Here is a 27,944-nt window from a genome sequence, read left to right on the forward strand (position 1 = left end):
ATGTATTGCACATCGTTAGCATGCCCAGCTAACTAGCTTACTACCTACAGGAGTAAACAAGCCATAGATCATCATCTGGTGAGGATGATGACTTCTGGCCTGGGACATTCAGCTCAAGCCTCAGTACATATTTAAGACCCCCGTTACAATGTTTTCGTCTTAAGAGACAGCATTTTCAAACACATGGAGCTAATGTTAGCTAGCTAGCTGCAGTGAATTAAATCTGTTAGTTCTCATTTCAGCCGGCAAAATCAGTACCAGTCTGAAATCAAGGACCCATTGTTTCAAAAAATTCTATGGATTTAGATTTCTCAACTGGCCATTATTATCACTAAAACTTCATATGTGCTACGCGAGAACATACAGTTTGACAGGCGTAGCAACAGGAACTAAGCAAAGAAAGACCTAAGTTGTAATAAACTAGAACTATCCTTTAAGTTAAATCTGCACCAGGCTCTTTCACACATTGACAGACCATTTTAGCAGCTTGTTATAACTGCTTTGCAAACACCCAGAATTCAGCTGTGATAGAGACTTTTGTAGAGAGAAACAACTTTGTAGTCCTTGCTAGGGGTCAATAAATGTGACAATAAATGCACTAAATCTACTTACTTCCCCCGACCTTTAAGAATCCTGGGAGCTACTACAATTTTATTAGGCCTCCTGACAACAGCTATGATAAAGTATGTAATCTGCTAAACTAGTTTTCAGCGATCACATGGTTGAAGCACTTCATAGTTCTGGAAAAAGAGGATCCATATTAGTGATAATGAATATTTCTGTTCCTGTCTGTAGGCGGCCTGTATATCGACAGTGCCTATTACCAGCCGCAGACCATAGCCACACCTATCATCATCCACCTGGGTCCTCAGGATCTTTTCTGACCCCGCCGATGTACCGAGACCAGACTCTGCAACAGCCTCGACCTCCTGTTTAATCCCTCACCCTTATTAAACTCTGTCAGCGCCTCTCAATTACTGCGGCACTGTTCCCCCAGGTTCCTCCTTCCACACGAGACACAGCAGCAATATTGAAAGCAATATGGAGGAGAAAACACCTCGGGCAACACTCTGTCAAGTCCGGGTCGGTTTTTAGTGAAGAAGAGGCTGCAACCGAGACTTTGTTTGACCCAGCTCGCTCAGAAAATGTCAATAAAAACACAAAGCAATACTTCTTCTGCCTTCGGGAATCTCAACGTGTTCCAAAGCGACTTGACTCGAGTTGCTGAATTCAAAACAGACCATCAGCACCGGCACATTTACACTAATGTGACCTTCTGTATGTAAATACGATATTTACTATCTGTATATATGGATGTATGTGAGTTTTGAATATGTAAAACCCGACAACGGGTAAAGAAACATATTTATAATATATCTCTGAATGTAAATAGTGACTGAAGTAGCTTTGTATTTAAAGCACTCTCAGATATGCTATATATATGCAGATATCTATAAATATTAAGAGTTAAATACATTTTACAAGCTGTCTGTAACACTGTATTGGTATATAATCCCTATTTAAACATGATTACATGTAGTAGACTAAGTAGTAATTTTCCATTTCAAAGCACCAAGACAAATATCACTTACAATTGGACAATACCATGTTTTAATGATTTATTCTCCAACTAATAAGCTCTTAAATTGAAGTTTGTCAACTCTGCTGCTGTTACACATCCGGTTCCCAACCCGGGAGCAGGGGCCCCCAGAAAGGGTCACGGGACAAGATGATTAGCAGAACAAACATATTTCTACACGTAATTATCTTTTACAGATTATTAAGCCAGTGACAAGGGGTCACAAATAGATTTTTTTTTTTTTTTCGTTTTTAAAGGCTCTCAAGACAAAAAGGTTGGGAACAACTGGTTTAGAAACGTATCTGTTAAGAAATACGATTACTTTTCTCATATTTCTGGATTAAAGCCTTTATTACAGTATATGTAATTTTATATCGCAATATAGTAAATATTATAGACAAATTATGAATGTCTGTTTTTGGCTAATCCAATTAATTAGCTGACAAGTCGAGGGACTTCAATGACATGGATGCAAAGGCCCTGTCCAGTCCTGCTCGTTGTGTCGGCAACAATAGCCTAAAACACAGAGATTAAAGGGACGGACATCGCACGGTATGTGTCGTCCGAACACCCAACCACTAATTTATATTTACATATTTCTAGCCATGTCAGCAGTCTTTAAACTTAAACTAAGCTAAACCCCATCAGACTTGGCCAAGACATTTGTTAGCAATGCTAATGCGGAACATCATCTTCTCAGTTTTACATGCTATCCATCTGCAAACATTTTACTGTACGCAGAGCTGAACTGAAGGTGGTTAGCTTTTGCTTAATTTGTTAGCATTCAAGAACTACAGCTCCCATGGTGCTTTGAGAGCGCACTTAGATGTATGGTCATTACTAATGTGAGCTGTAGTTGAATGCTAACAAAATATCTTGGACAGAAAATCTCTCATGTTTGAGGTTTATAGAAACCCCCCGTGTAAAAAAACAGATGCTAGTGGAACAGAGTGTGCGGGACTTCAGCTTTTTATAGAGGCACCTGATACTAACTGCATAAAACAACTGAAACTTTAAATGATTACTCTAAAAGAAGATTTCCTGGTTGGACAAATTGTGGAACTTTCCCTCGAGAGAATTTATATAAAATTAATCTTAATTGGCGAGAAACAATTTAGCGAAGAAAACAAGATACTGTTGGAATAAATGGAGCTAAGACGCCAGTTCCATTAGCACATCACTGTACAGCAAGCCATTCACAAAAGCGTATTTACACTGAGAAAAAATGATTAGATTTAAAGAAATGATAAAGTTTTAAGAAGCGGTACCAGATTAAATAACTAAAAGATGTCTTTGGTGCATTATTCCTCGCTGCAGCCTGACTGGAAAGCACAAGTGTCTAAAGCAATATTCAACTCAGGAACCTTCAACCCATTAAAAAAACCACAGGAATGCAAACTTAATCTGATTATGTGACACAAATTGTCAACAAAGCCTCTGTACTGTAGATGACCCGATGCTTTGACAGAACGTGAATGCCACTGTGGATATTTTAAGTGTTTTGATGTCCTGTACTGTTTGTGTTGATGAATGTAAAACCACATTTTACTTCTTCTGCAGAAGATTAACAGGCCAGAAATCACAAAGGTCAAAAGAGTGTTGGTTTAAACCAAGGTACAATGTGCTTTTCTTGTTTTCATTTAACAATTTAATTCAAGATGGATTTTAAGGTCTAAATTCTGTCTATAAGCTTCTAGATTTGGCTTAAAAATTGTACATGTGAATAATAAAGGACGTGACCTCTTTAATTTCTTAAATTGTAATTACAGTCCTGGCCTCTGACCGTATGGAAGTTCATTAATGACAAAAGTGCGCGCACAGTAAAACATTTGTGCTGTGATTTATCTGCAAGTAGAGCACACAAGGAACGATTCTTTGAGCACAAAATAAAACCTTGTTATCAGTTTAGAAACTTCTCAGCAGACAAATTATATGAATTTAATAACGTGGAAGTGCTAAAGAGGCAGCGATGAAAAAGCTGACAGAGCATGATGGGAAGGATATCAACTGCCAAAACAGAATAGAGGCAGGCGTTGTGAATATACAGTACATCACTGTATATATAATTTTATATCATGATCATAAATGTTTTGGAATTCAATTGAGAAAATTGTTTTTAGATAAAATAACCAAATGGGAATTTTTTTTTTTTTTTTTTTTTTTTTTTAAATCAAATCCTGTGAATTAGATACTAACTGAGGTATTTCCAGTGGTGGAAGAAGTACTCAAGTAAAAGTCCTGCATTCAAAATCTTAAGTACAAACATTAGCATCAAACTGTACTTAAAAAAGTAAAAGTATGTGTTCATCACTTTGATGTTGCTGCTGGTAAAGGTGGAGCTAATTTTAATGACTTTATATACTGCTGGGTACCTTAATCTATAACAATATATCATAATTTATTAGCTGATTTATAATTTGTATTAAATTAATCTAAATCTGCAAAGTAACTAAAGCTGTCAGATAAATGTAGTGGAGTAGAAGTATAAAGCAACATAAAATGGAAGTACTCAAGTAAAGTACAAGTACATCAAAGCTGTACAGTACTTGAGTAAATGTACTTGGTTACATTCCACCACTGGATATTTCTTCAGAAAGTATGTAAATCTCAAACTGCCATAAAGCAGCGCTGCTAATCGATTTGTTGCCCACTATAGCCTAATACGACCCGAGATGTTAAATTGTCCACCTCCACCAAATATCTACCAGTAGACAAATGTTTTTATTATCTCACGGTACTGTATATATGCCATATTAATGTCATAGGGGAGTTACCATAATTACCAGTTTCCGACTTTTAAATACACTTTATACATCAGCACTCAAGTTGTTATTTGTTGGGTCTCTGTAAATAATACTATAAAGAGTTCGGTCTAGACCTGCTCTATAGGAAAAGTGCAATGAGATAACTTCTGTTATGAATTGGCGCTATATAAATACAATTTAAATTAATTGAATTAATCACCATCGTGTATCTTGGATTTTTCTGTCAGATATGCTGACTTGGCGCTTAATAAAACGTAAATGCATGAAAAGGCAAACAATATGGACGCCTCACATCAGGTCCATGTTCAGGGTAATTAACCCAGAATTGTATGGATATAGAGTTATATTGTCACTGCACAACATTGTTAAACCCTTACCAGACAGCATTTTGGTCAACTCTGGTTGTTTTTAAAACGTGCTATATAAATAAATGTGACTTGACTTACCAACTCTGCAATCATACAACCGTCTTGTTTGCCTGACAACATGAACATTTGCATGTTGTAAACATGGAAATCTTTCCTATCTGTACCATCCATCATATCAATATCACGTCTCCCAACCTTAACTGAGAGCAAAAGGAGGCTCTACTTCTTCCTCAAACCTAAAGACACAGCTCCTCTGGCAATGTGACTACATTCACCCTGTCTTCACTCTTTTTCAAAACGTGTTCTGTCTTTGCATGCTCTTAAATCATAACTTACCGCTGAACCGCTGTCTTGGTCGCATTCAATAGTTTTGTCTTTTCTGAACTTCCATACTAATATTTCTGTACAGCTCCGGCAGTCTTCTGATCTCTGTCTGGCTTTGAGTTTGTTTCTGGCAACACAGCCAGGATTTCTTGTCTTTACTGTGTGAAATCAGAAATGCTTCTCTGATCTGTAACAGTCGTGCAAAAACTTAAAAAGAAAACGTGTAACAGGAATAGAAGAGGCATAAAAGACGTTCGAGAAATGTGTGTCGTGTTTGTTCCTAACCTCATCTTCATCAGGGAGAGTGTTCCTCCTCCTGTCACACTTGGCTGCTGCGGAGCTAATTACATCTGAGCGAACAAAAAGACAGTGAAAGGACTGTCTGATTACACACTGCGAGAATCAAATAACAGCCCAAAACAAGACATTTAAACCAGCTGTTTATATGAAAAGCTGTTGCACTTAATGAGAAAAAAATGTGTAGGAAGGCTGTTTGTAACTCTGCAGGAAGCTTATTTGGTCTCGAGTATCCCACTGATGTTCCCCGAACACCTCCGTGCTACATGACGCATACAGCAGTTTGATCATTACATTTCCCACTGCATCAGAACCAGTACCACTTATTGTCCAGCTAACATCCACTTTATTGTTCTTGCCAGGAGCAGCACGCAGCAGAGGAAAATAAAAACACTCCATTAGTCAAACTGTTGATCTTTTTCCCTCTTGGAATATTTATTTCTATTAAATAAACTTTCACTTCTCCTGCGGCAGTGATTTGTTTGGCTTGAATATTGTTATTTTTTTTACAGCGCTTCTACTTATATTGTCACTGTTGAGTGAAAAACCTCGTCTTTTGGGGGGATTTTCGGGAGAGATTCTACAAACCTGCATTTTCCTAAAAAAACATTTAATTACAAACACCTGAATGTGGTCAATTTGAAAGTTTCCATTCACGGCAGCTGACATGCAGAGACGCAAGGTTTTCACCCCTCTCAGTAATATAAGGATGTCTTGTCTACAGTTTCTATCTCTGCCACAGAGGTCAGCGTCTTGTTGAGCGACTATAATTAAGATCAAGTATGATTGAAAAACAGTTGTTCGGGTCCAGCTACAGTAAAAGGTCAAACACGTGTTAGCAAAAACAAAATTTCTAACAGTGAAACACAGCAAGGTGCCGGCCAGTGTGAGCTTCAACGCAAGTCCATCAAAATCAAAACACGTTGCACAAGTTTATCAGCATGAAAGTTCATTCTTGACATGGGAACAGTAGTTTGACAAAATTATCTTAGCGCAAAGTCCACTCTGGATCTAAAGGAAAAGTATGAAACGTTCTACCACCAGTAGCCGGTTAGCTTAGCGTGGCAAAAAGACTGGAAACAAAGGGAAACAGCTAGCCCGGCTCACTACAAAGATAACAAAATTCGCCTACCAGCACCTCTAAAGCTCACTAATTAACACGTATTATTGTTTAATCTGTGGTGTGGGTAAAACGGACAATTCACAACAAAGCTTTTAAAATTAGTGTCATTTAGTCAGGTAGTTTATAGAGCGGAGGAGCAGCATGGAGGTTAGGGCGGGCAGTGTGCCCTGTTAGCCTTGAGCCAGCGTTGTGTGTATTAACGTTTGGGGAGATTTTCATTGGTGCGATTCCATCTATAAATTCTTCACATACTGTTTACTCATGCCAATATACGGACGCAATTCACATATTTAATGTTGTGTTACATATCTTGGAGCCAGCAGCTGGCTAACTTAGCATAAAGACTGGAAACTGCTAGCTTTGTTTAACGGTAACAAAAGGAGCTCTAAAGCTCACTAATTAACACTTTCTATTTAATTTGTTTAATCCTTACAGAAACTAAAGTGCAACGACAATAGACAGAGCCAAGCTAGGCTAAGCTAACCTGTCTTCTGTCCTTGTGCTAAGGTAAGCTTACCAGCTGCTACTGGTAGCTTCATATTAAGTGTACAGACATAAGAGTAGTATTGATCTTCTCATCCAACTCTCAGCAGGAAAGCGTATTTCATATAGAGGATGCCCTTTTTCAAACTCAGCCACTGACCGTCAAAATGACGGTTCCTGTCAGTAGTTAACAACAATCCATGCTGACCCGACAGGCTTTGCTGTTACCATTTTCTCATTAAAGTGAAACTTTAAATCTCAAAAATGTCGACTGTTCAGGAACTGTCTTGTTTTTAGCTTGATGTCAAAGCATTTTTACATGATCCAGTGGACTTGTAACGCATTTCAAAAGCCTAAAAGATTTTATTTTGAGTATATGGTGTTGAAATGCAGACTGACACAAATCAGCACTTTCCCAGATTTGTGACAGTGCTGAAAGTGACTGTAGCATTTGGACATTGTACACAGAGTGTTATATACTGCTGTTTACATCCAGTGTCTTAAAACCCATGTCCGTCCCCCCCCACCCCCCAAAAAGTGTCCTGCTGCTGACCCACGATGACCCCACCCTGCATCAGGCCTCGCCGGGCCTGCAGACATGAAGCGGCATGATCCTTCACGACAAACTCAGGGTAGAAAGAAACGAAAAACTCTGGAAGCAGAGAGATAATTCTTTGTTCTTTCTAGTTTCCAAATTTCTTATTTCAAGCAGCATCTTCTTGATCCTTGCGACCGTGAAGACCCTGTTCGAGTTGATCTCTCGTGCTTTGGAAACCACTGAGACAGTGCGACGCCTCTGTGTTAGATGAAATCAGTGGTACGGATGTTTTGTGTTTGTTTTTTTTTTTTTTTTTGTGAGGCAGAAACACGCGAGTGCCGACTGCGAGGACGGTATCAGATGGAGGTCGAGATCCTGCTGATATTTTTAGCGGTGAGAGAGAAGCCAGAAGGTGTTGGATTACGCAACGTGGGCACATGCCGCCTGCACTGATGGCAGTTTGTCATCTTATCTCAGCACTCAGGACCATGATGCACTGCAGCATAGACGCACTTCAGCTGCAGTTTATTCAACTCCTCAGACCGACACAAACACCTCGGGCGTCAGCTCAGAGGACGGAGGACAATCACACTGCGGAGATGGAGACTCATGATGTTTACCATTTATATTTATGACGATATTTTGGATCATCATTATTATTATTAGTAGTAGCAGTCGTAGTTATATTACCCCATTAGTGGTGTGTGCACATCCCGACAGTGTATCGGGTATCTTTTTCTTAATATTAGTTCATCTGTGACTGCTTTAAACTAAATTTATTTGAATACTGCTTACTGACCTTAATGTTCTTCTTTTTATATATATAGTTTTTGTGTTTGTCAGCCACTTATATAATAATAATAACAATAATCTCTTATCTGTTTTGGTCAAAATGTAATGATCAAAACTTTATCCTCTTTTTCATCACCTTGGACCAAAAGGTTTTATTTTCATTTATTTACTGATTTGTCATTTTATCTCATCTCAACGTTATGATATTTCAAAAAGTTGTTAAAATACATTATTGACTGGCATAACATACCTATTTCGCCTGTTTTCCAAAATTTCTTTCACAAATATTCATGTTTGTGTTCTGAGAAACAAAAAGCCAATAAATAAAATAACTTTTCTCACCTCCAAACAAAAATGTAGATGTTTAGGGTTTTTAAAAAATATAGGTTTAGATTTTAAAAATATGATTTGTAAAAAGACTTTTTATTTTATTTTTACTATTTATTATATTGACTTTCTTGACTTAAATGTTTTACAATAGGAAATGGAGAATGTCTGGTGTGTTTTATGTTGAATTTTACTTACATTGTGACTTGACATATTGGTGAAACTTTACAATAAACAAAATACTGAGTAGTTACAAAGGAAACACTAAGGAACTAATCGGGAACTAAGTGTTTCCTTTATGTTATAGTGGAAGTTAAAGTGCTTTGCAGACTCAGTGGAAAACAGCTGGAAAAATACGATAGAGATAAATGACGTATTAAAAAGTGGAGACTACAACACTAACTGATGCTGTACAGTAGTAACAGGTTGAAAATGTGGAAACTATTAAGTATAATATACAGTACGCTAAAACTTTAGCTTTAAGGTGTCGCAGAGGTTGTTGTTCTCTCATCCTTCTTTCCATCTGAGCTTCAACAAATCCACAAACACAAGGTGTGGAAACGCCAGCTGAGATCAGAGTTTTAATGTGTGACCACAGCGCCCTCTGCTGGTGGAGTTTCCTCTGAGGTGAGGATGCTCGCTGAGCAGCTTTCTTCTGACAGACAGGCTTGCGGTTTTCTTGAAAGCTGATAGAGGTTATCATGACAGGAGGCCTCGGGGAAAGACAGTCCAACCTTACAGAGGCTAAAACAAAACTAGTTCATTACCTTAGTTCCCCTTAAAGGCTGAGAAAGTGGTACACTGGGAAACTTCTACATTACCAGAGACTACAGTACAATAGAGTTACAACGTTATGTTTCTCTACCTCCTCTCTTACTCCCCCCTTCTCCCAGCTCTACCTGCCCAATTTCCTTTCCTAACTTCCTCTCCTTTGCGTCAAAATCTACACCTTTCCTATACCTCCTCCTCCTCCTCCTCCTCCTCTCCGTCTATACCTTCTCATGTTCTGTCAGCAATGTTTTTTAAGTGTCAAAGCAAAGAATTTGAGAAAGGTTGAGAATAAATAAGGTAGAAAACAGAGAATCCAGAACAAAACGAGAGAATTTAGACGAAACACAAAAACGTTGGGAAGAAAAAAGGAAAGAGGAAAGATGAAAGGGGGAAATACAGAAGGAAGCAAAGGAGGAATAATGAAATAAAATATTGTAGAAAGGAAGACCGAGGGAAGAAACTAGGAAAGGAGGAGTGAGGTAAAAAGGTAGGAAGGCACTGGGGAAAAAGAAGTGACAGTAAAAGAAAGGGGAAGAAAAGAAATACAAAATGGAGTCTTTGAGGCGGTAAAGAAGGCAAAGAGGGAAAATGAAGTAAAGATGATAACAAAGGGAGAAAAGGAGGAAGAAAAAGAAGATGGAAAGAAAACAGAGAGAAAGGAGGAGAAGAAAAGGGAAACAACAAATAAAAAGAAAGAAAAGGAAAGACCGGAAAGGAAAGAAGTAGGAAGGATGGAAAAATTATTGATGCTGATTTCTCCACGAATCGATTGATTGTTTGGTTTGTAAAACTTCTGAAAATAGAGAGAAATGCCGTCACAATGACCCAGAGCCCAAAGTGACGCCTTCGCAATGTTGTTGTGTCCAACCAACAGTCCTAGTAGTTTATAATTTATAACAAAACATCATATTTTATAAACTCTTCATATGTTTTGTGTGCAAAAATCTGTAAAGTAACTAAAGCTGTCAGATAAATGCAGTGAAGTAAAAAGTACAATATTTCCCTCTGAGGTGTAGCGCAGCAGGAGCAGAAAGTGGCATGAAAAGAAAAGACTCAAGTAAAGTACAAGTACCTCATATTTGTACTTAAGTAGAGTACTTGCGTAAATGTACGTAGTTACATTCAACCTCTGGAGACAATCGTAGCTACTTTATAAGAGGTAGCTTGACAGACTTCATACCTTGTCAATTTAAGAGCCCAATGTGCAGCAGTACAGTGGAATAATCCCCACAAATCCGAAATTGACACGTTTAAAGAGGCCTTAAAGAAATGGTTGACATGTAGCATATTCAACTTTATATTTTAACTTTTTATAACCAAGAAAACATGAGCAATTATTGATGCTTTGAAAAGAAACTCTCCTCCTCATCAGGTGTTAAATTAAACCACTAGATGGCAGCAAACCTCTCTGACAGCCTGTCTGACCTGAGATCAGCCGCAGCAGCAGAAACACTGGCCGCTTTGTGTCTTCTAACACTGGAGAGACGCATAACTCTGAAATGAACAGAACACTTTATTGTCTGCTAAATGTTTGACTTCATGCATGCGGGCCGTTATCACATGCTGTTTTTATTTTATTCTGATCACGGCCTCAGTGAATCAGTCAACTCTTCAGGCTGCTCTGCACACATTTCCAAAAAGGTACCGAGTGTTTTGACCGCCAGCAGCAAACAGCTCTGCATGTTCGTCACATGGAAGCTCTGAGGTTCATTCAGTCCAAAAAAAAAATAATAATAATTTAACAAACAACAGTTTTTCCCCATCGTGCAAAATCCCAGATTACACTCGTTAAACATCTGTCACGGCAAAGACAAAACATAAAAGAGAGAAACTGAACAGGAGGAGCTGAGAGGACAGACAAGATGTAGTTAATTACAAAATATAGATATCAGGAGATGTGTGTGATGTGAACGGCTGCTGTTGACATTAGTGAGGTGTCAGATTATTAGAAAAAGTACAGGGGTCTGGACCGGTCGGTGTAGATTTTATAAAAACGCTGCCGATGTGCATTACACCTAAAAGAAAATTAGAAGCAGGCGTTTATTATTTTACCTGAGATATTTCAATTCTGAAATTAGACATATCCATAAATGTGAGGGTGAAAATCTGTATGTCTGTTTGTTTTTTGGGTGAAAATTCCACATACTGTATCTGTATCTTCGTAACAGCAGCTAAAAATATTTCCGAACTCTGACATAAGGATTTACATGTAAATCACATGCGAGTCACAACATGTAACAGTTATTTATCAGAGAGCGACAAAAAAGTGACTCAATGCAACGTTTTGGTATTTAAACTCAAATCGGAGCTGGAACGATCGGTCCGTTAATCATTTAGTTGAATAACAGAATATTAATAGGGGAAACATTTTTGAAAATCAGTAAATTTTTTAAAACGCTCTTTTTTCTAGCAAAAGCGCCCAAAATAAGCTGCTTGCAGGAAAGATTTCCCGTTTTATTTTGTTTTATATGATAGTAAATCTTATCTCTTTGGATTTTAAGACGTTTTTGCGCCAAACAAGCCATTAGACACGTCATATTGGGCTCTGGGAACTTGTGATGGGCCTTTTTTCACTCTTTTCTGATATTTCATAGACTAATTTAACGATTAATGAACAAAGTATTTGGCAGATTAATAAAAAATAAAGAGTTGCGGCCGTAACTCAAGGTGAATAAAAGATGAAATCTAAGTCACATGTGAGGCTGAAGATCAGTAAGATCTGGTTTGTGTTTTGCTGCTGAACCTGCAGATCATGAGACAGACTGATAACAGAGATGCTGTCTCTCTCCTCAACACTGAGCTGTATTGTAGCGAAGCCGCCGCAGGCTAATCGATCCGGCCGGTCCCAAAATCAGCCAGACTCCCCCCGAGGATCCCCAGAGGAGTGGAAACAGGACAGAAAGAACAAACATCATCCATTATATTGTTCGTTGTTCTTAAAAATCCACGACAAACAGGGGAAAGATTTCCCCTCTAAGTGCTCTTTCAAAGATAATTGAAAGAATTATACAGGAACAGATAAATGAACATATTTCAAACAGTAACCTTTTATATGAGCTGCAATCAGGTTTTAGAAAAACCCTTTCTACTGAAACATGCTCGCTTTATCTAATAGACCTGATTAGAAGAGAAGTGGATGGAGGGAGGTTTTGCAGTATGGTCATGCTGGATTTGCAGAAAGCATTTAATACAGTAGATCACAGCATTTCATTAATGAAATTAAGAGCCATTGGTTTCAGTGGGCTGACCCTGAATTGGGTCCAGTCATACCAATCAAATCGTACTCAAATGGTTGATATGAATGATTCTTGACTCATCATGGGATGTCAAAGTCATTTTGATTATGCTGATATCTCCTGATACACCAGATTATCACAACATCTCAAAAACAAACTACAAAAGGACACTGTTTTCAGAATTGAGAAGTTTCGGCTCCCAACCGGAAGTCATTCTCAATTGTGAAAATGGTCTGAGAGTCTTCCTGAGTGTCAGCTGTTTACCCTTCCTAGTTTCACCTGAAACTGACCTAATTGTTTCCAAGATGGCCCAGTAATCAGTAATCAGGCCTATTGTTTTTCTGGCTGCACCTCCCTCATCACTGTTAAGTACCTGATTAGCATGTGATTGGCTTGACCGTGGTGATAATACACTGAGGTAGATCGTTGGCAGGTTGAATCTCAGACCACCATTTCTGTTCAAAGAGGGGTTTTCTTTTTTCACAAAAATGGCTTCTTTGACTCCTCTGGTTTGAGGAGTCAAATAAGCCATTTTTGTGAAAACAGCAGAAACTCAGGAAGACTCCTCCCTGAGGGCGGGGCTTAATTAACACAGAGTAGCTTAGATTTCTGAGTTCTCAGACCATTTTTCACAATTGAGAATGACTTCCGGATGGGAGCCGAAACGTCTTGATACTGAAAACAGTGTCCAGATGACTACGACTGAAACCTTTTCTACGATGGACCACTCCTGGACGAATGAGGGACTACACCGTCTTAAACTACAAAAGGCTAAAAAAAAAATATATATGCAGGTTATATTAAAAGTACACATCTTGATCCTGCACATTTTAAAAAGGCTTAACTGGTTGATGGTGGAAAAAAGAACCATTTATATTAAGATGCTGCTCACATACAAAAAATTGTTTAAAAAATATGGTACCAAACTACTTAATTCATTATTTCTCACTATTAAGAGACAGTCGGTGGCGGAGGAAGTATTCAGATCCTTTACTGAAGTAAAAGTACTAATACAACACTGTAAAAACACAAGTAAAAGTCCTGCAGTGAAAATGTTACTTCAGTAAAAGTATGTCAGTATAATCAGGAAAATGTCCCTAAAGTATTAAAAGTAAAAGTACTCTGTGCAGTAAAATGTCCCTGTGCTGTTGTGCTGTTATATATTCTATATATCAGATTATTATTCCTCGTGCATTAATGTAAAAGCAGGATGTTGCTGCTACAGCTGGTTGAGGTGGAGCTTATTTTGTATTGGACTGCAACTAATGATTATTTTCATTCTGGATCAATCTGCTGATTTCTCCACGAATCGATTGATTGTTTGGTTTGTAAAACTTCTGAAAATAGAGAGAAATGCTGTCACAATGACCCAGAGCCTAAAGTGACGCCTTCGCAATGTTGTTGTGTCCAACCAACAGTCCTAGTAGTTTATAATTTATAACAAAACATCATGTTTTATAAACTCTTCATATGTTTTGTGTGCAAAAATCTTAATTTGTAACTAAAACTGTCAGATAAATGCAGTGAAGTAAAAAGTACAATATTTCCCTCTGAGGTGTAGCGCAGCAGAAGCAGAAAGTGGCATGAAAAGAAAAGACTCAAGTAAAGTACAAGTACCTCATATTTGTACTTAAGTAGAGTACTTGCGTAAATGTACGTAGTTACATTCAACCTCTGGAGACAATCGTAGCTACTTTATAAGAGGTAGCTTGACAGACTTCATACCTTTTCAATTGGAATAAATCTGAAATTGACACGTTTAAAGTGGCCTTAAAGAAATGGTTGACATGTAGCATATTCAACTTTATATTTTAAACTTTTTATAACCAAGAAAACATGAGCACGCTGACATAGCTACCCCGCCGCATGCTATTTCTTTTTATATGTTGATTGTATTGTCTTTGCTTGCTGTCTTGTAGTTTTGCTTTTATCTTGTTGTGTGTTAAGTGTTATACCAGAGGACCGCAATGGAAATAAGCCTTCGGGTTTTGTTGTGTTTTCATCCTCTGTGATTTTTAATTTAAAGTAAGTACACAAATACAGCCACTCAATGGCATGAGGAACAAAAAAAGTTACTCTGGATGTTTCGGGCAGGATGCTGCCTGGCTAAAATTAAAAAAATTAACCGATCACTGAGTATCGCTGACATTTAGATTAGATATTTTTAATTCAATTTTGAATCAAATGACAGACTAGGGAGGAAACACTATTTTAAAACTCTCAATGTGCTCAGTGTTTGCTCAACAGTATTTTTGTAGCTTCTAATTGAATCATTTTGGAGTTTAGTTTCACTCTGTTTTACTGATGTTGATGATGTTTGAGTTGTACTAATTTAAATTTTAATGCAATACTAACATTTCCTGCTGTTGCTGCAGCACAGCATGAATGGTCACAGTTAGAGTTGCAAATATGTGCTGATTAATCAATTTGTTTCAGACATTTCTTTGAACAGAAATACCAAATATTTCCTGGTTCCAGCTTCTCAAATATAATAGATTTGATGCTTTTTATTTGTCACACATGATCGTTAACCCGATATCTTTGGGTTTTGGACACCAAGAAGACATTTGAAGATGTCAAGTTGGGCTGTGGGGGAATTATGTCGGACATTTTGTACTTTTCTGACATTGTACAGAATCCATTCACCAAGAAAATAATCGTCACTTGCAGCCGTAGTCGCAGTTGCTCAGCACGGCACAAGTATCCTCATCCTTATTGAAAATAGCAAAAGTTTCATCAGGTGGACACAAACAAAACTCCTTGCTCTATGTCTGCTGTGTAAATACGCAACTGTTTGAACATGCTTTTGTTGAAAGAACAAACATCATCCATTATATTATATTGTTCGTTGTTCTTAAAAATCCACGACAAACAGGGGAAAGATTTCCCCTCTAAGTGCTCTTTCAAAGATAATTGAAAGAATTATACAGGAACAGATAAATGAACATATTTCAAACAGTAACCTTTTATATGAGCTGCAATCAGGTTTTAGAAAAACCCTTTCTACTGAAACATGCTCGCTTTATCTAATAGACCTGATTAGAAGAGAAGTGGATGGAGGGAGGTTTTGCAGTATGGTCATGCTGGATTTGCAGAAAGCATTTAATACAGTAGATCACAGCATTTCATTAATGAAATTAAGAGCCATTGGTTTCAGTGGGCTGACCCTGAATTGGGTCCAGTCATACCAATCAAATCGTACTCAAATGGTTGATATGAATGATTCTTGACTCATCATGGGATGTCAAAGTCATTTTGATTATGCTGATATCTCCTGATACACCAGATTATCACAACATCTCAAAACAAACTACAAAAGGACACTGTTTTCAGAATTGAGAAGTTTGGCTCCCAACCGGAAGTCATTCTCAATTGTGAAAATGGTCTGAGAGTCTTCCTGAGTGTCAGCTGTTTACCCTTCCTAGTTTCACCTGAAACTGACCTAATTGTTTCCAAGATGGCCCAGTAATCAGTAATCAGGCCTATTGTTTTCTGGCTGCACCTCCCTCATCACTGTTAAGTACCTGATTAGCATGTGATTGGCTTGACCGTGGTGATAATACACTGAGGTAGATCGTTGGCAGGTTGAATCTCAGACCACCATTTCTGTTCAAAGAGGGGTTTTCTTTTTTCACAAAAATGGCTTCTTTGACTCCTCTGGTTTGAGGAGTCAAATAAGCCATTTTTGTGAAAACAGCAGAAACTCAGGAAGACTCCTCCCTGAGGGCGGGGCTTAATTAACACAGAGTAGCTTAAATTTCTGAGTTCTCAGACCATTTTCACAATTGAGAATGACTTCCGGATGGGAGCCAAACGTCTTGATACTGAAAACAGTGTCCAGATGACTACGACTGAAACCTTTTCTACGATGGACCACTCCTGGGACGAATGAGGACTACACCTTCTTAAACTACAAAAGGCTAAAAATAATATTATATATATATATATATATATATATATATATATATATATATATATATATATATATATGCAGGTTAAATTAAAAGTACACATCTTGATCCTGCACATTTTAAAAAGGCTTAACTGGTTGATGGTGGAAAAAGGAACCATTTATATTAAGATGCTGCTCACATACAAAAAATTGTTTAAAAATATGGTACCAAACTACTTAATTCATTATTTCTCACTATTAAGAGACAGTCGGTGGCGGAGGAAGTATTCAGATCCTTTACTGAAGTAAAAGTACTAATACAACACTGTAAAAGTCACAGTTCACACAAGTAAAAGTCCTGCAGTGAAAATGTTACTTCAGTAAAAGTATGTCAGTATAATCAGGAATATGTCCCTAAAGTATTAAAAGTAAAAGTACTCTGTGCAGTAAAATGTCCCTGTGCTGTTGTGCTGTTATATATTCTATCATCAGATTATTATTCCTCGTGCATTAATGTAAAAGCAGGATGTTGCTGCTACAGCTGGTTGAGGTGGAGCTTATTTTGTATTGGACTGCAACTAATGATTATTTTCATTCTGGATCAATCTGCTGATTTCTCCACGAATCGATTGATTGTTTGGTTTGTAAAACTTCTGAAAATAGAGAGAAATGCCGTCACAATGACCCAGAGCCTAAAGTGACGCCTTCACAATGTTGTTGTGTCCAACCAACAGTCCTAGTAGTTTATAATTTATAACAAAACATCATGTTTTATAAACTCTTCATATGTTTTGTGTGCAAAAATCTTAATTTGTAACTAAAACTGTCATAAATGCAGTGAAGTAAAAAGTACAATATTTCCCTCTGAGGTGTAGCGCAGCAGAAGCAGAAAGTGGCATGAAAAGAAAAGACTCAAGTAAAGTACAAGTATCTCATATTTGTACTTAAGTAGAGTACTTGCGTAAATGTGCGTAGTTACATTCAACCTCTGGAGACAATCGTAGCTACTTTATAAGAGGTAGCTTGACAGACTTCATACCTTTTCAATTGGAATAAATCTGAAATTGACACGTTTAAAGTGGCCTTAAAGAAATGGTTGACATGTAGCATATTCAACTTTATATTTTAACTTTTATAACCAAGAAAACATGAGCACGCTGACATAGCTACCCCCGCCGCATGCTATTTCTTTTTATATGTTGATTGTATTGTCTTTGCTTGCTGTCTTGTAGTTTTGCTTTTATCTTGTTGTGTGTTAAGTGTTATACCAGAGGACCGCAATGGAAATAAGCCTTCGGGTTTTGTTGTGTTTTCATCCTCTGTGATTTTTAATTTAAAGTAAGTACACAAATACAGCCACTCAATGGCATGAGGAACAAAAAAGTTACTCTGGATGTTTCGGGCAGGATGCTGCCTGGCTAAAATTAAAAAAATTAACCGATCACTGAGTATCGCTGACATTTAGATTAGATATTTTTAATTCAATTTTGAATCAAATGACAGACTAGGGAGGAAACACTATTTTAAAACTCTCAATGTGCTCAGTGTTTGCTCAACAGTATTTTTGTAGCTTCTAATTGAATCATTTTGGAGTTTAGTTTCACTCTGTTTTACTGATGTTGATGATGTTTGAGTTGTACTAATTTAAATTTTAATGCAATACTAACATTTCCTGCTGTTGCTGCAGCACAGCATGAATGGTCACGGTTAGAGTTGCAAATATGTGCTGATTAATCAATTTGTTTCAGACATTTCTTTGAACAGAAATACCAAATATTTCCTGGTTCCAGCTTCTCAAATATAATAGATTTGATGCTTTTTATTTGTCACACATGATCGTTAACCCGATATCTTTGGGTTTTGGACACCAAGAAGACATTTGAAGATGTCAAGTTGGGCTGTGGGGGAATTATGTCGGACATTTTGTACTTTTCTGACATTGTACAGAATCCATTCACCAACAAAATAATCGTCACTTGCAGCCGTAGTCGCAGTTGCTCAGCTCGGCACAAGTATCCTCATCCTTATTGAAAATAGCAAAAGTTTCATCAGGTGGACACAAACAAAACTCCTTGCTCTATGTCTGCTGTGTAAATACGCAACTGTTTGAACATGCTTTTGCAATCTGTTAATCAATGCACTTCCACTGATACTACTAAATATAAAAGTATTTAAACACAGTTAGAATTGGCATTGTGATTGGCCAACCCAATCAGCCAGAATAAAATGTATCAATTGTACATTTCGGCAAACCACAGATATGTGCAATCTGTACAATTCAAACATTTAATCTCTACGTTTCAAACGCTGTGGTTAAAGTCTGGTTAGGTTTAGGCACAAAAACCACTTGGTTAGGATCATGATTTGGGTTAAAATACCCGGTTTTGTCACCATAAAAACAGCCAAAAATGTCCCGACGCCTTGCTTAAAACATCAGGTTTTTTTCGCTGTTATTGTGGTCTTGAACAGTGGTCTCTGGTACTTTTCCAACTTCCAGCAATCTGATATGATTACTGATCTCACCACCATCCAATCCCTCCTCCTCCTCCAAGTAAGAAAATCAGCTCCTGAAGACGTCATCTTACCTATGTCTTTATTGTAGGCCTACAAATGTTGATATGATGCATATTAGATGTATTAAAACGTAGAGATTGCATGTATCTGTGGTTTGCAGAAACGTACAATTGATTTTTTTCTGGCAACTGGGCTGGATTGACGAGGCAGGGCTTAACATAAGCTTTTGTTTGCAAGAGGAGAAATGCAAACAGAAAAGGAAAAAAAAAGACCTGTCCCCTGAATACATATTTTGATATGAACTGCCGTTTATATGCTAAGGGTATAGCTCAGGTTAGCTCATCACTGGGGAATAAATGCAGTCAATGGAAAAGCCTCACAGCCAAAGTAAAGACTATGTGTGTGGAGAGACAAAATTAACTACATTAAAAATACATTTCACACTATTCGACCCAGAACTTCCTCTGCAGCAGCAGGAAGGCCTCAGCCGCTGGCTGCAGTCTGAAATATTAATGCAACCTCTATATAACTCCATACAGACTTCTGCTCCACTCCCACTGTTAGTCAAATATTAATTGCAAAAATGACAAAAAGAGAATGGAAGTTAACTGAGGCCCTTAGTAGATAAAGAGCTAACAGTTTTAAATAAAATGCACCATCTGTATTTCGGACATCCTGAATGAAAATATCCACCATTCAAGGAAAAGGAGTAAGAGACACATTCTTCACTCATTTACTGTTACAGCTGAGTGTGGATTTGGTTCATTTCTACAGTGTGAACAGACACTTGAAAAGCAACGTCATCTTATACATGACTTTTCCCTGTCCAGAGTTGCTACTGTTAGTGTTAATGTAAATATCAGTTTACCACAGGAAGTGGTAAACCCATTCACAGCAACTTCCTGGTGATTAACTTTATAACGGTTAACTTTACAAGTTGCTAAGGAGCAAAAAAACATTCACTTCTCACTTGGTAAAGCTGGACTGGCTCATTTAGGGAGGAACAGCAGGTTCAACTGAGCCTGCAAGTGATCTGAACCCATCTTTGTGGGCTGCTGTGGGACACAGCTACTGTGTACTCGACCTATGAACTTCCATTTGAAGGCAACATATTAGTCATATAGAGATTTCCCAAAGGCAGAAATTGTGTCAGAGTGAAAGAACTACAGATTTTTAAAACCAAAATTCACCCAGTCATCTTTATATATACACATATACATATATAAAATACAAAACAGAAGGTGGTATTGACCTCTTGTTCAGGATCGTTGCCTTTGTGTGAATAATTGCGTGGTGAAATAATACAGCAGCTGACTGGCAGTAATGTACAAGAGATATTCTAGGCACAGATTAGATTGAGAGATAGATTAAGAGATAAATAGAGGCTAGCTTCAACAGTTTATGCGTGCAACCCTGAGTAGCGCTGCAACTAAAGATTATCTTCACTTTCAATTAATCTGCTGATTATCTATGGCAAATTGGTTGGGTCATTATAAAGTCAGAAAATAGACAATTTTCTTAAACCCGATGTGATGTCTTCAAATCACTTGTTTTGTCCGAAGATATTCAGTTTATTCAGCAGCTGGAACCAGTTAATTTGAGGCATTTCTGCTTGAAAAATGACTTAATGAATAAATTGATTAATCAAAATAGTTGCAGATTAATTTTCTGTTGATCGAATAATTCTAGTCTGATGTTGGCGTAATAACATGCCTGAGGGCAAAAGAAAATCAGAGAAGTAGGAGAAAAGGGCGCTAATTTGATAAAACATGTTAATTATTTTGCCTTAAAAAAGTATACTTGTTAGCATGAAGTAGCCTTTTAATTTAGCTGACTAACACCGGAGATAAGCGGTTTACAGAGGGGAAAAAAAGGCTTTGATTCATGTCAATTTCTTCTTATGAGATGTAAAAATCACAAAACAGCACACCTGAATAATAAAATCTCCTTTGCTAATCACCCCCAGGCTGAAAAAACTAATTTGCTGCATTGTCACATCACTTTACTGATGGACTAGGACTGCATGGCTGAACAGCATAGCAACCCGACCTGTAGGGGGCGTAACTACAAGGAGGAAGTCCTGTGGATTTACTGTCGAGTCCTCCTCGCAAGACAGAGGAGGGAAGATGCTGGTGTGACGATTATAGCAGCAGGAAGCAAAGCTGACTACCTGCCTCCCGCGCAAACCCATCTCCGACCTTCATAGCCTCCATACACACACACACACACACCTGAACCCTAAAATAAACAGTTAACTTTGTGTGTCCCCATAATGTGACTGAACTGATTCTTGTCCCCACAACATCATTAATATAAGTACACACACACACACACATTCTCCATAGTGGTCCATAGATTACTCTCCTGCTGTTTTAAATGATTAATTAGCTGCTCGTTCCATTATTGATGTTGTGTTTGTGTGCAGCAGAGAAGCTGAATAATAGATTGAACCCCGACTCTGCTGCTGCTTTTGGGGGAGGGAGGGGAGGGGGAGGGGGAGGCGGGGAGTAAGGGAGCAAGGAACGGTAGGAGACAAATTAGGGTGTGAGGAATAGAGGAAGGAAAGGTCATGGGAAGAAGTCACGATCCTCTATATTTACTTTGCAAACACTCAATGTGAGAATACATTTTTGTTAAATTTCCTGTTTAGTTTCAAATGTGCAAACAAATCCCATGATCAGATAAGTCTGTACGGATATAAATGATGATTTGTAAATCATAAACAGAGGATTTTAAAACAGGTTAGAGTTGATATACTTGGTATCCTGCTTCCCTTCAGAGCATTGGTTGTGCGTGTTTACAATCTTAAATCATCTTAGTTATGTACAGTTTGGTCGTTGCTTTTTAAAAGCTCCCAGAAGATAAAAATATCACCAATAATCCTGTTAGTTTTACATTATTACACAACAACTACAACAGTTACAAGAATCAGGGAGTTATGTGTTGAACTTACTATGAGTCTGTCACTGATAAATCTACTAGCCTCAGGTGACACATACTGTAGTGTAAAGACATTAACATACTCAGGGTTCAATAACTGTTTTTATAGGCACAAAGGATCTTTTTTTTACCTTTAAGAAATTCATCTTTTTGATATATTATCAGCAGTAGCTCACAGAAAGCACAGCATCTCCTGAGGTCAATGTCACTGATTGTATCTGATCTCATCCGCTGAGAACGTTTGCCCCGATTTCTTTAATTAGAAGACTCTGGGAGAGAAGTCGAAGAAAAAACGTGATCTCTCCAAAACATACAGTATTTTGCAAATGCAAAGTAGATATGAACGAAATTTGTAGAATATAAAGGTTTTAAACTAGACTACATAGCTAAACAAAGCTAAAAATAAAGATAAAAGTTGTGCAAACAGAATCACAACAGTGAAGCTCAACATTTAAGTCAGGTGGTTCTTAATCTGTAAATAATTAACATCTAGGCTAAATTATATATATCAGTTTGCACTAAAGTGTTGGAACGACCAACCGAGCGACCAACAGACAAGACAATGCCATCCCTAGCGCCCTGCCGCTAGCATGGCTAATAAAAACGTATGCCATCAGAATAACTTTAATGCTAATTAAGATGGTGAACATGGTAAACATTATACCTGGTTAGCATCAGCATGTTAGTATTGTCATTGTGGGTATGTTAGCATGCTGACATTAGCCTCACAGAGCTGCTAGCATGGCTGTAGACTCTTAATGCTTATCTTTTCAGCCGCATTTTTCAGTCATCCGTCTCATGCGTCTGACAGAACAGATTTGCTTCTATTTTAATCAATACAACTGTCCACACAGGCTGTGTAACTGCCGTGTTCACTCGCACTTTACACGTGTAGCCGCGTATTTTTACGCTATTCTTTTTTTCTTCCGTTTAACGCATGTGACTACAGTGATTGTGTGTTGGGCTCTGAGCTCTGCCAAAACGCGGTTGACACTGATGGAGGACTGAAGCTGCTGCTCTGCTAACGTGTTGCTTTTGCTAAGCTATAGAAAAATTAGGCAATTCCAGTGAAAATTGGTGTAGTCTATTTGTTGCTTTCAGTCCAGTCCATTCAAGTATCAACTTTTCATAATAATAATGATAAAATACAAATATTTCAGTTGGTCTGTGGAGCTGCTACAAACAGTTTGATACTCTATCAGGGGAGAAAAACAATTGTTACTGGAAATGAAGCCTATTTGTTGAACATGTTCCGTTGTCGTATACTTGTGAAGAGTGTAAGCAAAGGTTTCAAGGTCCCAAAGTCCTCGAAAATCATTCAGCAACATTACATCCTCGTGTAAACTCTCAGCTCAAGTCAGAAAAGGAAAACAAACAGCGGAGCAGTTAATGTAGTTTCACTGCAGAAAAGAGCAGCGTGGAGTGAACTTGGAAGGTGCCGAATGTTATTACAACATTTATTCAAATCAATTCAAAGTGAAAACAGCTTTGTTAACGTGACAGCTGAGGTCTGCTTCTGCCAAAGCCGCACAACAATCTAATTTGTCGAGCTTGGCAGAAGGAATGTGAGTGTAACAGTGATGAAAAGACTCTCATTATTAACTGTGGAGAAACCCTTAAAGGGCAGTTGTCCCGGTTATTTTTGGCTCCATGGTTGTTCATTTGCAGTGTTTGTATCTTGGTAGTGTGTCATCCCATCAGCTAATCAAGTGTTTATCAGATTTCCACATGTAGCTGTGCTGAGGCCACTGAGACTGAGTTTGTGTCTGTTTATGTCCATGCTGCAGTGTGATGCATTGATAATTATAGTTAAAAGGGCAGGTTTGGGTCTTAATGCCACCAGCTCCCCCTACAGCCCAAATCATTCTTGTGACAATCCAGAAAGCCTCTCTATTATTCGTGTTATAATCAATAACGGCTCCACTGGGGTGGACATTGGACGCAGTTGCCCCAATCAGAACCAAATCAATTTCAAAAGTCCACCCGTGGTTTAACGACCACACCCGCTCCCTGAAGAGAGAGGTATGCAAAGCAGAGTGCAAATAGAAGGCCTGCATACTCCACGTATATTATGAGTACATGAAGGACTTAAGAAATACAATGCTGCAGTTAATGATGCACGAGCAACTTACTTTTCCACTTGAATCTCTCAGAATGCCCAAAACTCAAAAGTACTGTTTAAAACATTTGACCGGATTATTGGTGCCCCCCTAACATTAACTTGCTTGCAACACCTGACCTCTGCAAGCAATTTAAAATATTTTTTACTGAAAAAAATTGAACAAAAACAGAATCCCGGCCAGCCCCATAATTTACTTGTCCCAGAGCCTTTAACCCACAGATTACTTGATGTCCCATCCTTCAGGTCCTTCAGTGTCTCTTTCCGCACTCAATGATATGGTTCAGCACATGAAGTCATCTGCTTGCCCCTTGGATGTGGTCCCTACCAGACTACTGAAAGAGACTATGCCTACTGTTGGCCCTTTCATCTTATCTATTGTAAATCGCTCTCTGACCACCGGCTCTGTCCCCACTTGTTTTAAAACTGCTCTGGTTGAACCTCTCCTTAAACAACCCAATTTAGATCCCTCAACTCAGGATAACTACAGACCGGTTTCAAAACTCTCATTTTTATCCAAGATCCTAGAAAAGGCTGTATTCAAACAATTATTACCACATTTGACAGATAATTTATTCGAATTGTTCCAGTCTGGTTTTCGATCCCTTCACAGTACTGAAACTGCTCTTCTCAAAGTCTGTAATGACCTTCTGTGGGCTGAAGATGCTGGTGAGTGCACAATTCTAGTTCTTTTGGACGTCAGAGCTGCTTTCAACACAGTTGATCATAAGATGCACATTGACAGACTGGAAAGGTGGGTAGGAATCACTGATGTGGCCTTAAACTGGTTCAGGTCCTACCTTTCTAATAGATGTTTCTCTGTGACTATGGCCAGCTCAGTTTCATCCCCCACGAACATGCTCTATGGTGTCCCACAGGGTTTAATTCTGGTTCCCATTCTATTCTTCATCTATATGCTCCTTTTGGTGACATCATCCGCAAATATAATGTCCAGTTTCACTGTTACGCTGATGACACACTGCTCTATATTCCAATCAAACCCGGCGACCAGTCTAACATAGCAACCCTCCTCTAGTGCCTTGCTGAAATAAAACACTGGATGGCACGCAACTTTCTCCAACTAAACCTTACAAAATCTGACGTCATTGTCCTTGGTCCCCCCACAAACAGAATTCAAATCACGGAAAACCTAAGTGAACTAGCAACTTATGCAAAGCCCTCAGCCAGGAATCTTGGTGTAGTTTTTGATAGGACTTGTGTTTTGAACCCCATGTAAAGAAAGTTGTTCAGTCATGTTTTTATCATTTGAGAAATATAACTAAAGGTTAAGACTTTTATTTCACCCCTAAAAATGGAGAAACGCATCCATGCTTTTATTTCTTCCCGCCTCGACTACTGTAACTCCCTATATACCTGTCTCAGTCAGAAATCAATCCACTGCCTAAAGTTAGTCCAAAATGCGGCAGCTCGGCTTTTAACTCAATCCAAAAAATGTGACCATATCACCCCTGTTTCAGCATTCTTGCACTGGCTGCCCGTTTATTTGAGGATTTTAATTACTTTTAAGGCTAGGCATGGGCTGGCCCTCTCTACATTTCTGACCTTTTAACCCCGTATGAGCCAGGACGCAGACTTAGATCCTCTGGTAGGGCATTGTTAGCCATTACAAGGTCTAGGCTGAAAACCAAAGGAGACAGGGCCTTTGCTGTCAGGGCCCCTACACTCTGGAACAATCTGCCAAAGGAGATCAGGCTTGCAGCAGAGTCAGTTCCCTGTTTTATCTCACTTCTTAAGACACATTTTCATTTAAAAAAAATGTATTTTGATTTGTTTGCATGTTTTATATTAATTGTTGTAAAGCACTTTGTTACCTGTATTGAAAAGTGCTATACAACTGCGTTGTTTTACTTAAGAATGATGATAAGCTTAAAAAAATGCAATACACTGTTAAAGATTAAACCAGTGGTTTCCAACCTTTTGGCTTGTGACCCCTTAAATAACTGTTTGAGGACCAAATAGGTCAACTTATCCAATATCTCACAAAAAAAGATTAGAGAAAAGTCCCCAAAAAATGAATAAACATTTGTGTAGCAGAACTTTGTACCCCCCAGATTTATCTTGTGGCCCTTTGGAGGGGCCCGACCCCTAGGTTGGGAACCACTGGACTAAACTAGCTAACTGTTTATAAAGTAGTTAGAACTAACTGTATATAAAGTAGTTAAAACTAGCTCCACCATGAGCAGCTACAACAGTAAAATGCTGCTCTAACATTGATGCATCAGTATTAATAATCTAATAATGTCATATATAATCATCTATCAGTCATTTTCTATGTAACAAGTTCTTTTATTTTTCATGCTTTGTGCACATATTGCTGATAATACTTTAGTCCTTTTACTTAGGTAGGGTTTTAAATGCTGGACTTTTACTTGTAATGAGTTATTTTTACATACGTATCTAAATACTTCTTCCACCACTGCTGGCCATTAGGCGATCCCTTCCTAACATGACTACAAGAAATATGGGGGAAAATCCACAGTCCTCATTCTGTGCAAAAATGCATACTGAAGTTCAGCTGAAACTAATATGAGGCTTCATCGGTCTTGAGTCTTGAGTGAGAAATCAAACGTGTTTCTTCGTCCTTACAGTAGTGTATACGTTTATTTTGTTGTTGGTGTTTTGTCCTGACAACAGATCTACTTGCAACTAACAGTATGTATCCCTCCACCAAGCCTCAGCAAGGAAAACACTGTCTGTGGGAACACAAAGAGAGAATTTTGTACTGAAACGACTGTACATGTGAAAGTTTTAATGATTAAAGCGACCAATAACTGTTTCAACGTACATATGCCATGTGAGTATTGTTTAAAATCCAAACCTATCCTTTAAAGTTAACATTCCCCCCCAGATCCTCCTAAATGATTCATTATTATCAGTCCGTGATTTTCATTAATTTAAATTCAGTTTATTTATTTATATAGCGCCAAGAAGTTATATCTCAGGGCACTTTTCATATAGAGCAGGTCTAGACTGTACTCTGTATAATATTATTAACAGAGACCCAACAATTCCCACCAGGAGCAAGCATTTGGCTGTAGCAGGCAGAAACCTCAAGCAGAACCAGACTCACGGTGGGAGAGCCAAAGTAGATCAGAATGTTATATGGCCCTAAAAAGAGATTATGAATTGGCAGAATATCTCTCTACTGTCAGAGACAGAAAGCAGAGACAGATCCTGACCAAGTACAGGCTCAGTGTCCACACACTGGCAATCGAAAAAGGAAGACACAAAAAATCATGGCAACCAAAAGAAAACAGAACATGTGGCCTCTGTTCGACAGGTGGGGATGAGACAGAGATGCACTTCCTCCTGCAATGTACAACATTCAATGAAATAAGGAACGTTTATTTTTAAATTCAACTCCGTAATCTCAGATTTCAAAGAGCTAAATGAGCTCTCAAAATTAAAAAGAGAGAGAGAGAGAGAGAATGAGACTGGGCCGATCCTGCTGGCTAATATATATCAACATGCTACAACCTGAGGACACACGCACACATACACTCCGTTTAGTTTTCACTTTTTGTATTTGTATTTTAACTGCAAGTCTACAATTTATTATTATTATTATCCTATCTTTTAATATCACAATTCTTGTGTTTATGTATGTTTTTATTTTACATTTTCTCTGTTGCCCATGCCAATAAAGCCCAATTGAATTGAAAGAGAAAGAGAAAGAGAAAGAGAAAGCGAGAGAGAGAACATACAGTTGAACAATGCAAGTTCCAAATGGAGATGTAAAGTAATAGTAATGGCAGTGGTAATAATATTAATATTCATAAAAATAATAATTGTAATAATAATGATAGGAATAATAATAATAAATGTAGCAGCAGTTGTTGAGCAGGAACATGGGGG

General features: G+C 38.1%; 2 protein-coding genes across 17 annotated transcripts in view; one reads left to right on the forward strand and one right to left on the reverse strand.

Annotated features, from left to right (window-relative positions):
• The window catches only part of LOC122875734 (spermatid perinuclear RNA-binding protein-like), an 82,204-nt gene extending 76,398 nt beyond the window's left edge, over positions 1–5,806 (forward strand). For all 4 annotated transcript variants that reach the window (XM_044195190.1, XM_044195189.1, XM_044195192.1 and 1 more), the window contains one exon: positions 796–5,806. In XM_044195190.1, the coding sequence (XP_044051125.1) occupies positions 796–884 (89 nt within the window). In that variant the 3' untranslated portion in view covers positions 885–5,806. The remainder of the gene's footprint in view (positions 1–795) is intronic.
• LOC122875738 (probable G-protein coupled receptor 21) overlaps positions 1–27,944 on the reverse strand; it is a 66,608-nt gene that overhangs the window by 8,202 nt on the left and 30,462 nt on the right. For 4 of the 13 annotated variants that reach the window (XR_006377887.1, XR_006377890.1, XR_006377888.1 and 1 more), the window contains exon 1: positions 5,049–5,185. The exons of 4 other annotated variants lie outside the window; for them this stretch is intronic. The gene's annotated coding sequence lies outside the window, so the exon portion shown is untranslated. Of the gene's footprint in view, positions 1–5,048; positions 5,186–5,321; positions 5,387–27,944 lie in introns of those variants that run through there. 5 more of the 13 variants (XR_006377894.1, XR_006377896.1, XR_006377891.1 and 2 more) reach the window with 2 other exon arrangements.

This window comes from Siniperca chuatsi, linkage group LG5 (assembly GCF_020085105.1).
Source record: "Siniperca chuatsi isolate FFG_IHB_CAS linkage group LG5, ASM2008510v1, whole genome shotgun sequence".
NCBI classification, from domain to species: Eukaryota; Metazoa; Chordata; class Actinopteri; order Centrarchiformes; family Sinipercidae; genus Siniperca; species Siniperca chuatsi.